Here is a 12,432-nt window from a genome sequence, read left to right as displayed (position 1 = left end):
CTTCAGACACATCTCAAACCTACCCTTCCTGACCAAAGCCCTGGAACATGTCATTTCAAATTAACTTCGCTCACACCTCGCCTTCCACTTTCTACTTGAGTCCCTCCAGTCCGATGTTTGCCCTGCCCACAGCACAGAGACAGCGCTTGTCAGAGTAACAAATGACGTCCTCTCTCTCTCTGTGATCAGGGCTCCCTCTACCTCCTCATTCTCCTGGGCCACTTTTTTCCACCTTTGCCACATTGCCCACCTCCGTCCATACCTCACAACCAAACCAGCGGAAACCTTCGTCCACGCTTTCGTCACTTCCCGGCTAGACTATTCCAATCCCCTCCTCACTGATCTCCCCAGCTCCACCATTCACAAGATTAAGTGAATCCAAAATCCCAAACTCTGCCAATTGGATTCTCACCTGCACAAAACTCCATACCTCCATCACACCAGTCCTTGCCAGGCTCCATTGGCTTCCAGTTACTGAACAGATCGATTTCAAGATCCCTTCATACCCTCGACCTCCACATCTATCCGATTTGCTTACCCCCCACTCCACCACCTGCTGGTTCCACTCGGCTGTCTCCGGCCTCCTGTTTGTCCCTCCTCCCCTCCGCTGCACCGTCGGTGGCTGTGCCTTCAGCCACTGTGCCCTGAAACTCTGGAACTCTCCCTCGATCTTTCCGCCTTGCCCTCTCCCTCCCACTTTCAAATCCCGCCTAAAGACCTAGCTTTTTGATCATCAGCTCCCCCTCCCTCTCCCCCTTGGCTCGGTGTCAGACTCTGCCACTGTCAAGCCCTCCAAGACACTACCCCGCGTGAAGGATAATATACAAATGCAAGTTGTTGTTGTTGTATGAGCCTGGTCTGTTTGGATATACATCAAAGAGGTGTTATTATCTGGATAAATGGCTTGCGAGAAATTCTTCTAGCACTATGTGCACAGCAATATCTTGAAGTGCGCAATAGCATCTTTCTGCCACGTGCATGTCATATGTTCTACAGTATAAGATAATAATGAGAATAAATTTGAGTTGTGGAAGACCAGGTTGTGATTTTGTGGTGCAGACTGTCCCCAGCAGCTAAACGTATCTGAAGAACTCTCCAGCTGGAACAATGTGCCACTTAAGGAACCATGGAGTAGAAATTCCACCTAAGACTAGATTTACTCTATTAATGAATCTAGCATTTCAGAACAAAGAGCACCTAAACTGATTCTTAAATACAAAACTACAGAAAATCAACTTCAGTGTTAAGACCGACTTCAATGATTTGCTAAAATCTGGACATTCTGAAATGCTACGCTAACAGAGTAAACTGACACCCTGGCCAGTCAGTCATTCCATTGGCGAGATCCAGTCCGGCAAACTGGAATTCCCAGCTAAGAATATTTACTGGTCATCTAAAGAAAATAATAATAATCATTTGGTCACTCAATCCACAACTGTTTGTGGGACACTGCTGTGCGCAATTGGCTGCCGCGTTTCGCGCACAAAATATACAGTCAATTCACTTTGCAGTATATTCTGTGAAGTGCTTTGAGACATCTCAAAGACTTGATAAGGCGCTATATTAAATGCAAGGATTATTACTATTATTATTATTATCCACCAGCATTTTTTGGCACTGTTTGTTTCAGTACTAAAAATGCCAATTCTGGCATTGCAATTTGAATCCTGTGAGCAGAACATAACAAGTAAGCTATCCTCTGCTCAAGGGATTCAAAACATGAGTCAAAGTCCATATCCCTGGTCACTGAAGGCCAACAAGTCTGGTGAGGTGGGGGTGTGGGCTGGGAGAGTGGGCGAAGTAACTCAGTCCCAAGAGAAGAAAAGCAGCTCCCTTTTATTCTGCAGTTCCCTCTTCATGTCATTTGCAAACGTAACTACCTTGCAGTCATTCTGTAAATTCAAGTCATTTATGTCTCCAAAGAACAGGAGGTGTCCATTTAATAGATTTTCCCCATTTTGACCTGGTTCCTCCAATGACAACTGTCTCCTTTTTAGCCATTAATAAAACAATGGATATGTCTTCCCCTTGATACCCAGTGGTGTTAAGCTGTGAAAGAACCTATCATGTGGTACTTTGTCAACAAGCTTTTGGAAGTCTTAGGTACCCTACCAGCCTTCTGCAAATTGTTCAGAGTAAAGTAACTGGGGAAGTAGAATGACTTGCTTCATGGGCAAAGTTGGATTTTTTTTATTTGTTGAATGGTTAAATTGGGGTGATGGTGCATCCTGTTTTTAGGAGAGATGTTCATGTCTGTCGTATCTATTCTCTAGTGCTGTCATTTAATGTAAAATAGTTTAAGCAAATCTTCTGAATATTTCCTTTTTAAAAGAAAACCTACCCAGACTTTAGTTAAGATGCTGCAGGTTCTATAAAAAAAATCACTGTATGAAATTTTGCAAATGGAATTACAGTTTGATTACTGGATAAGGATGCTTGTTTCTTCTCCTTCCAAATTACCTCAGTCACTCGTCTCATTTTGACTTACAGTACCATAAAATGTCTGTATGGCTGTGACTGTAATACATACATGATGAATATTGAATGGGCTTGACCCTGACAAATTCTGCTAGTCCTACAAAAGAAGCTAAGGGATTTGTCTTGTCTACTTGCTGATGCTAGACTGGGAGATCTCATGCAGCCCGGCACTCTGTTAAAATTCAGCTGTCAAAGTGAAGAGGTGTAAAGTTGGACAGTATGAACGCAGCTAACGTCTTAAAAAACTCAAAAGATAAGCGAATTGTAAATATAGATGAACGTCAATTTCATTTCCGTACCATGAAATGATTTCTTTTGCCCTTTGACATCTGCAGGAAATTGCACCAGCAGTTTGAAATGTATAAGGAACAGGTAAAAAAGATGGGTGATGAAGCACAGCAACAACAAGAACAGAAGAGTGACGCACCCACCTGTGGAATCTGCCACAAAACCAAGTTTGCTGACGGCTGTGGCCACATCTGTTCATATTGCCAAACAAAATTCTGTGCTCGATGTGGAGGGCGGGTGTCACTGCGATCGAATAAGGTAGGTGTTTTCTCTCAGTTGTAGATTAATATGGTAGTTTTCATTAGATGTCGATTGACCATTTAACATGTGTGCTGATTTTATTTTGACAAGTTGTTCTTTCAGACTTGGCCTTATCTGAGTGCTTTCTTCTGTTTTAATAAATATATCCTCCTTGCGTTTGTTATAGCATCTTGTTGTTCAAGCATTTTGAACTGCTTGATGCAACAAGTTATTTTTAAGCATAGTTATTGTGATGTAGGCTTAGCTGCTAATTTACGACAACAATGTTTGAGAAACAGCAGTGAGATAAATTAACCTGTTTGATTTTTTTGTGGGGGTCAGCCGGATGTCTGACACATGCGGAAACCTATCACCATGCTTAAGAGTATCCAAACCAAGCTAAGATTTCCATATATTTGGTTGAAAGAAGGCTATCTGATTTGGGGACATTACAACTAAGTCTTGGCCCACCCTGCATCCATATTGTTGCACTTCCTTCAGAGATCACTGGATAGTGATCAAGAACCTGGGATGATATTCATCAGCATAACCCGAAGAGCTTAGACCATTGGCAACACCCTTACTGTCGCACAACAAAGATCAAGAAACTCAACACATATTGGCAGTTGAACCTGTGATCTTCTGATTTGCATTATGCAGGTACTCATTAAATAAACCTACTGAGTCATTAGGGAGTTTGTCTTTAATCTAAAGCAATATTTAAGATGAAGGGAGCAGACTAGCACAAGAAACAGATAGTGGAGCTATTTCTAAAAGACTGGTATCTCATATTTCCTTCTCTGCCAATTTCATTACAGTTGTTTGAACATACTAATAATTTCTATTTTTAAACATATTCCCTTCATAGATTCTTTAATGCAATGCACAATCACTGGCCAGGGGAATAATCAACTTGATTCCAGGTCTCTGCCAATATCACTTTTAGATGACTGCTAAGAGTTGTGTGCAAAATGGTCCTTTCGATAGGCAAATAGATAGGTATCCAGAAAATAATAATTTGCAGGCGTATTGGAGAAAAGTCAAGTAAATGGGACTGAAAGGATTGCTCTTTCAAAGAGCCACCACAGACTGGCTTTCTTCTGTGCTGTAAATGTCAATGGTCCATGGTGACTCTGTTACTTTTTTAACTTCCCAGTGTAGAAAATGTACTTTGTAGTAACATTTGTCTTGCTGCTAATAATAGCAGATTTGACAATGTACTCTTCTAATGGGAAAAGCCTTGTATAAGCGCAGATCATCTTACTAGTTGCCCTTGGCCTCTGCTCAGTTCCTTCTCTGATGCAAGTATATAATGAGGAAAGTATGGGAAAGGGCCAAATCAGTATTGAGGATACACAAACATCTCTGTCACTTTGCTATTTGAAGGATCTTTGTCTAATTAACCGCAAAGCTACTTTCTCACATTAATATGTCACAGATGATAGTGTCCATGTTTTCCTTCTTTCAAACACAATATTTTTTTGCAAGTTATCAATTCTGTAACATTAAAAGAAGTTTTGGAACTGAAAATAGGTAATTAATCCCAACAAGCACACCTCTATTTAATTGATCTTAAACCCAATATTTCAATCTTAGAACCATATCCTTCAACACTTTTCTCTTTAGAAGTGCATCAAGCTATCTTGTAAATCCGCATTCCTCATGAATGATATTTCAGTTGTGTTTATTAGTACCTTCTTCTGCAGGTCTATTTGTGCAAAACTATTTGTGCTCTGATTGTTAATTAGTTTTTTTGCAGCTGCATTAACATTGTAAATAATTTGCACAATCTTGAAATCTTCAGTTGGTTCACCTCAGCCTCCTGCTTTTCATTGAGAACAAGTACGGTTTCCTTAAACTCTCTGAATCACATATTCCTGTTATCTGGAATATTCTGTTATCTTAGTTGCTAACTCCTGAACCTCCTCAAGGGCAATAATATCCTTTTGATTAGGTATCTAGATTGCGCCCATTGTACACCATATGGGTTCTGATGAACGTCTTACTCAGCTACACCATAACATATTTTGATTTGTACTCTATCCCTCGACTGATACAGCTCAGTATCTTTAATGCCCTTTTTTTTTAGCTGCAGCCAACCAATGGGTTGATAGTTTTGCAGATTTATCCACAATGACCCCTAAAGCTCTTCCTGGATCAGTAAACTGTGCAGTTGCTCATTTAACACCAATTTACTTTTGGATTTATGCCAATTATTTTGCACTGAACCACATTAAACCGTACCTACAGGTAGCTGGTCTAGCTACTAAAATCCTTCAGAATCGATTTGCAATGATTCTCATTATTTGCTTTGCTTTCTATTTTCATGTCATTTGCCAACTTGGAGATTTTGCTTAGGATATCATCATCTAAAGCATTTATATACATATTTAAAAAATAGTAAAGGTTTTGATACTGATCCTTATTTCTCTCTTCAACCTCTATCCAGCTTGAAAAGTTCCCATTTATGGCTAAAATTCATTTTAGTTCTTTAGAGCAATTTACCTATGCAATGCTAAAAGATCTCCCCTGTTTTATAAATCTTAAACGTTGGCATTAATCAACCATGTGTACCACTTTCATTTTTTTCTCTTAGTAATTTGAATGACAAAACAGGCATTTTGACTTTTAATGGTTTCTGCCACCTGTCTCATTATCTGTTCATTTAAAGCAGGAATATTTCCAAATCAGCGTAATGATGCCGAAAATAACTATTTTGCTCGATTATGTGAAAATGCTTAGCCCAGCTGCACATTACCATCTCACAGCATTTGAATGTCAGCTAGTTGAGATGCCTTCTTCATTTTTAATGGATAGGGCATGTGAAATATCTGTGTTGTACATTCTATGTAATTATATGTATGTAATTTGAAAATGGATATTAGGAAGGAATGACTTTTTTCACTCTGAGTGGAATCGTCTTCCGAGTGAAGCAGTTGAAGCAAAAGAGACTTTTATAAATCAATTATATTGTGGTATTTTGTAATGGGAGTCCTTTGTAAGAAATCCCACGAACTCCTGTCAAGAAGTAAATGACATCATAGTGAAGTTGCAATGGGTCATCATGACCTGCTCCCAGTTACCAGAATGAGTCCCCATAATAATAATAATAATCCTTGCATTTGATATAGCGCTTTTCACGTCGGGAGGACGTCCCAAAGCACTTCACAGAACACACTGTAAAGTGAATTGACTGTATATTTGTGGGCGAACGCGGCAGCCAATTGCGCACAGCAATGTCCCACAAACAGTCGTAGATTGAAAATGACCAATTTATTATTGTTTTTGGTTTTGGAGGGATTATTATTAGGTGTGTGGAGTAAGGAAACTTGCCCAAGGTTTCTCCCTGCCTGGAATTGAACTCAGGTCTCTCGCTTGCAAAGCGAGTGCTCTAACCACTGAGCTACAGGACTCCCCATGGGTACAATTCGGATTCCACATTAATGAAACGCACACATTAGACCTCCTTTTCAAAAGAGCTTTGGGGGTCTGTATGTCCTTTTCCCATCTTTGACTTACTTTTCTTATGTGTTTTCTTTAGGTGTTATGAAATCTATTTAAATGTAGCACATCTGTGTAACAACAAATATTTTTTTCATGCCTCATTGAACCCATTGCCAATGCAGCAGGAAACCTGTATCCAAAGTGACAGATTGGATTAGCACACAACTTCAGTTTCTGGTACTGGGGTTTGATTCCAAAACAGACTGAAGGTTTCTGGTGTCTTCGGGTTGTAAGGGTATTCTATGAACTTGAGCAGTCTCAATCTGTTTCCTTATGTACATATATCCACAGCGCAGTACTGGCCTTACTGATTTGATAAGCTTGTTCTCAGAGTCCATTAGGCTAGTGCAGGGTATGGAAATGACACACTGTTATAGTTTGGGGTATATTTTTGACCCAATCTTAATACTAAGAATGAGGGACATTTCACACTATATTTGGCCTGTCCGTGTATGAGAGTGTTGAGCGCTGGCAATGAGGTGCAAAAGAAGAAAGTGTTTTTTTCTGGTGCAAAACTCAACTCAAACTATTACAAATAAAAATATAAAATTAAAAAGATATTACCCTGGCATGTCAGCCTGGACAAGAACATAAGCCCTGAATTTTAAACTCACAATCTTCTGATCCAGAGATGAGTGCTGCCACAAAACATCTATGGTATATTATAGATCTGGGTGTAGCATTAGAGAGAACAATAGCCAAATTTGTAGATGATACTAGGAGGTCCTGTTTATAGTGATGAAAAGTGCAGGAGGCGACAAGCCGATATTGACAGATTAGGCAAGCTGATGACCATGTTTGTGAATATATTGAAAAGTGTGAAGTGGTGTATTTGGTGAAACTTAATATAGAATGGAAAGTGTTCAAGTAATAAAATTCTCAATGGAGTGGAGGAAAAGATATCTGGAAATACAAATACATGGAGCGCTAACAGTAAGGTTACAGGACATGAAGACCAATAAAAGGCCAAACAGGATTCAGGGTTTTATATAAAGCCATTGAAAATTAAAGCCAAACATAAGGATGTAATAATTAATCTCTTGAGCAAGGACACAGCTGGCATGTGGTATGCTGCTTTGGGCATCACACTATAGAAAAGATATTTAAATTAAAGAGAAACTCTCTGATTTTGATTGTGCAGATGTTCTGTAAAAATAGGACATTTTGAAAATGTAGCTTGCTGGGTCTCAAAAGGTTGAGTGAATGGGGATAGAGCTAAGTAAGGTTTAGCTTTCCACTGATATCATGGCATCATCAGCCAAATAAGCAACATGGAAAATGTCACTGACTACAGAGAATATCACATTGAATTACTTGGGAGAAGTGTTTTCACGACCGTTGTAATGTGCACTCGTTGCAGTGTATGCATGGTTTGCACTAGGCTCTTTCCTTGCATTCAAATTGCATTTGCATTCAAATTGGATAACCCGGTAACTTTAGATGGGCCATTTTCCTTTTTCGATCATGTTAAATCTGTGCCCTCTCATGTACCCTAGTAAGCAATTACAGAATGGGATTGGTCTTGAGTATCTCGCTGGGGGATAATAGCATGAGGCATAGGGAAACTTAAAGAGGGGATAAAGTAAAGGTGTACCTAATGGTCATATGCAATTTTCTTTAGTAGAAACTTTTAATTCTAATTCCAAACGTCTAAAAATTCTAACGTTTGTGAAAGAAATCAAATCTAAGTGTTCAGCTGCCTGTGCACCATGTGACACACCATTTGTATATCAATCACCCAACTTATAACTCATGTGCAGCATTCCTGTTTTTTGCTGATGAGACTATGTGTAATTTTAGTTCTTTCCTCTGCTGTTTTTCTGCTTTACTTAGGTTCATTTATTTATCTCTCACTTTTAGATTTATTTCAATGAGAAATCCTCTTGCTTGTCAGACACACTGAAGCTGTTTACTGCTTCTTTGCCTATTTCAGAATCAATTCATCCGTCAATGTGAAACAATATCTTATTGCTTTGCTTTGCTGTTGTCTCACATTGCCATCCTGGTTTCCGTTTTCCTACTCTTTTGCTTGCAATCGTAGATTATGGGGCGTTGGGTGCTGACTAGACAGATGCACACGTAACTTCAAGTCCGACTGAGTCTAGAATTTGGGCCTTTCACCTTTCCCTGATCTTTTTTCCAATTAACACAGCCAACTTATGATTACACAGCACTCTGGCCTGATTTTTGGAGCAGCCAAGATGGTTACAGGCAAATTGGTAGCTTTATTTTATGCTTCTTGATGTCAGTGAATTACTAAATTAAACAAATCCAGGAATTCTGGCTCAGAAAAACAAGAGAATGAATGCAATAAGAAGGGATGCATTGGGAGTTTGCACATTTAGAAGCCTGGAATCAAAAATGTGACTTGTCTGTCCAAATCAGCAAATCTGGCATCTGCTATACATTGTCTGAAACAATTATTATTTGTGGCTGATTGGAAGCATTTCTCTGATAAAACCTTGATTTTAAGTTTGCACACTTTTTTGGTGCTTACAAGTCAGAAAGTTATTTCTCTAGAGTGCCTTTAAGATGCATTTTAGGCACTTGGTTGTTGTGTGTTCCACCAAGGATACCTGTGGTGTATGGAGTGAATCCCATTTAATTATAGCACAGCAGCTTTTTCTTCTGATAGAATTTGAGAATGGCAGGAAATGCCGACTGTGCGTTTACACCGCTAACTGTGTTTCGGGCAGCAACAAGATGTTATCTCTGCTATTTCCCAAGAGACCTATGGAATCTAGTTGCAAAACAATGTCATTCTCTATTTGTCTGCTCAGTGCCCATTGGGCAGCAAGCCATGGATCTCAGATCAGTTTCAGCAGCCAACAGTAGTTTCTGCTTTACCATTTGAGCAGAGACGAGTCACCAAAAGAAGGTCTGGATGTTCTTTGTAAGAGTCTGACAATGATCACAAAATAGGGCTGTGAATTGCTTTCCATAGATTGTGCCAGGTACAAATGCCCATCTTGCCTTCAGTACAACAACAACAACAAGATTTCATTTATAGAGTGCCTTTCACGTCGGGAGGACGTCCCAAGGCACTGGACAGTTGGGTCAGTACCCGAGCAGGGGGAAAATGGTCAGGGTGAGGTGAGGGAAGGGAGGGAGCGAGGAGGGGGTAGAGAGTTGAGAGGGGAGCTGAAGGCACTGCAGTAACTCTGCAGACAGATAGTACATTCAGTTACGGTGCCTTGCATATTTTTGAAATATGAAAAATGAATACTTTATTTTATTCCTTGTCCATTGGTTTCTATGATGCCTGGTATTGATTCTGTTGGTTAGTGACTGACAATTAGGTTTTACAAGACCTAACGTACACTTTTTGCACTGAGTAAAAAGCTGAATAATTCTTCACCTTCAGTGTTGAACAAGCATTTCCCCAGAGGGAGACGTAACTGAGTGATGATTTTCCTCTTTAGGTCTCTGTGTAGCTAGCTCTAGTGGTATTCTTTGCAGCCTGGAAACAGGACACGCACATCCTATCTCAGTGTAAGGCTTGTTCGCGGTCCAGGAAGACCGATTGAAGGGGAAGAAAATGACATATCGGTTTAAACAAAAGTTATCTTGTCAATCATATCAAGGCATCCAAAACAATTCCTTTACAGAAATAACCATTCAGACTATCAAGTCTGCGCTGGTCTTTTTCTCCACATGAGTTTATCAAATCCCACTCTACCAATCAAATCCCATTCTCTGTTCACCACTGATGGACTTTAATATTCCTTGTCTTTGAAACAACTATCAAATTCTTTCTTAAAGAACCCATGTACTCTATCTCAATTACAGTTTGTGACAGAGAATTCCACGTTCTCTGCATGCAGATTTGCTCTCAAACCTTCCCTTTCATTCCTTTTGTGATTATCCTAAAGTTGTGCTTTCTAGTTATTAACTTGCCACCCAGTGGAACTATTGCTATTTATCCTATCATAATCCTTAATATTCTTGAAGTACTATATTGGGTCGCTTATCAACTAACCTTCTCAGCTCTAGCTCTAGTGAAACCAGCCAAAATATCTCAATTCTCTTCATAACTGAAATCCCTCATCCCTATTAATATCCCAGGGAAACTACGCTTCACCTTTTCTATTGCTTTTCTATCCTTCACTTATGAGAATGTTTTTTTCTCATAGTTCTTCCTTTGTCTCCTTAGAGATGGTGTGTGCCTAGAGGAGATGAGAAAAGATGAAGGGGAAAATATATTTTAAGGGGGAAAAACCCTCCTCAAAGGCATCTGGCTATATGTTTTCTGTGTTTCATATATAAACAGCCTATAACTTCTAAACCATTCTGTTATGGTTGTGCTATGCCCTGAGGCTCTGGAACTCCCTTCGCCTCGCTCCCTCTCTTCCTATTTTCAGTTCTCCGCTGAAGACCTTTCTTTTCGACCGCGCCTTAGGTCACCTTCCTCCCCCTCCCCCTGGCTCGGCCCCGGGATCCGTAACTGTGAAGCGCTCTGAGACACCGTCCAGCGTGGAGGGCGCTATATAAATCCAAGTTGTTGTTATTAATGTTCCTCTTTTAAAGGACACCTTGTTAAAGTAGATAAAAAGTGATTATCTGCACAATTCATTTCTCAAAGATAATCTTCAGGCTGTTGCTGTATCTCTCAACAGAATGGATCTCCTGCCCTGCAGTTAATATTTGTTGTGTATAGAGTATTTGTGCTCATTTTCAATGTCTAATTGATGGCTGCATTTCTGTAAAATCTGGGTTCTGAATTGAGATCATCCATTATTTTGTGACTGTAATTTGGATACAATTTATACAATGTTGTTTGAACAAGAGTGCAAGTTGATTGCCATATGCAGAAAATATTAAAACAACAACGAAAATGTGATGTGCGCACCATGTTTTATGGAAAATGACAGCTTATTTCACAGCTCATTATATTTTTCATGAAATGTTTGTTTAAGTGCTACCTTCATGTCCAGTATTGTTCCTGTTTCTTCTGTGCTTTATAGCTCTGTAAACTTACTTTCTTATTCTGATACAGCTTGTTGATACTGTACTTTATGCTTCACTATATAATTGCCTTTTCCCTTTTTTTCCCCTTATCCCCTTTCTCTCCTTTTTTCTCTCCTGCTTTCTGGAATTCTTGCTGCAGGAGGACAAAGTGGTCAGAATCTATTTCTTATATTCATTTTTAGCTTTTAAAGTTTATCGATGTTTTCCAATATATTTTTTTCTTTCAACTAATTTAAAACTGGGAGCGTCTTTTGATTTTGTCTACTTTGGAAGCTATAGTGATACATTGGTATAGATTTCCAAGATGGATTAATTCATTTGGAGAACAGAGCATTGGCTAGAGTCAATCCATTTTATTGTTACTTATGGGACCAACTGAGAATGTTGTTTATTGAACCGCTTTCTATATTCTCAAATAACTTCAATGTTTTTAAATGGCAAAACTGTAAGCTAAGGATCCATCCTCTAAAATACTTGGTGGTTACTTGACTGCTCAGTTGGTGCACTCACTGTGCACTGAAATAGGCCTAATAATGCTTAGTGTTAAAAGCCTCACTTACGCACGGGACAAATCAGTTCACTGTTACTGAATCTGATGGAGATGCCTATAGATATTTTTTTTTACAATTGCTTTGTGTGAAAGAGATGGCAGATTCAGCAGAATACTTTTTGCCTCTGTATTTCATAATGTAAGTTTGGTGCACCAGATATTTAAGACAAACTAATACTGTTCAAACCTAAGTGTTCGGCTTTCCCATTCAGGCAAACTGGCAAGGCGTGTTGCCTTTACGATCTGTGTTGCTGTCAGACAGCTTATAATTGTGTAACATGTCTTGTTGCTCTGCTAAATCTTGTGGCTCTGCTAAAAGCAATGGGGCAGTGGTGAAGTTTCAGATTTCTTGTGTTAACAGTATCTGATCCTGGAGAACAGGGTGTTGAGATTCTGTTCCAGGA

At 39.4% G+C, this 12,432-nt stretch overlaps 1 protein-coding gene across 1 annotated transcript in view; it reads left to right on the top strand.

The window, feature by feature from the left end:
* rims2a (regulating synaptic membrane exocytosis 2a) overlaps window positions 1-12,432 on the top strand; it is a 390,995-nt gene that overhangs the window by 58,093 nt on the left and 320,470 nt on the right. The window contains exons 4-5 of the mRNA XM_042332189.1: window positions 2,814-3,024; window positions 11,618-11,629. Coding sequence (XP_042188123.1) covers window positions 2,814-3,024; window positions 11,618-11,629 — 223 coding nt within the window. The remainder of the gene's footprint in view (window positions 1-2,813; window positions 3,025-11,617; window positions 11,630-12,432) is intronic.

Source organism: Callorhinchus milii, unplaced genomic scaffold (assembly GCF_018977255.1).
Source record: "Callorhinchus milii isolate IMCB2004 unplaced genomic scaffold, IMCB_Cmil_1.0 Scaffold2, whole genome shotgun sequence".
NCBI classification, from domain to species: Eukaryota; Metazoa; Chordata; class Chondrichthyes; order Chimaeriformes; family Callorhinchidae; genus Callorhinchus; species Callorhinchus milii.
The sequence above is the reverse complement of the archived record's forward strand: the minus strand, read 5'-3'. Positions and strand labels throughout refer to the sequence as shown.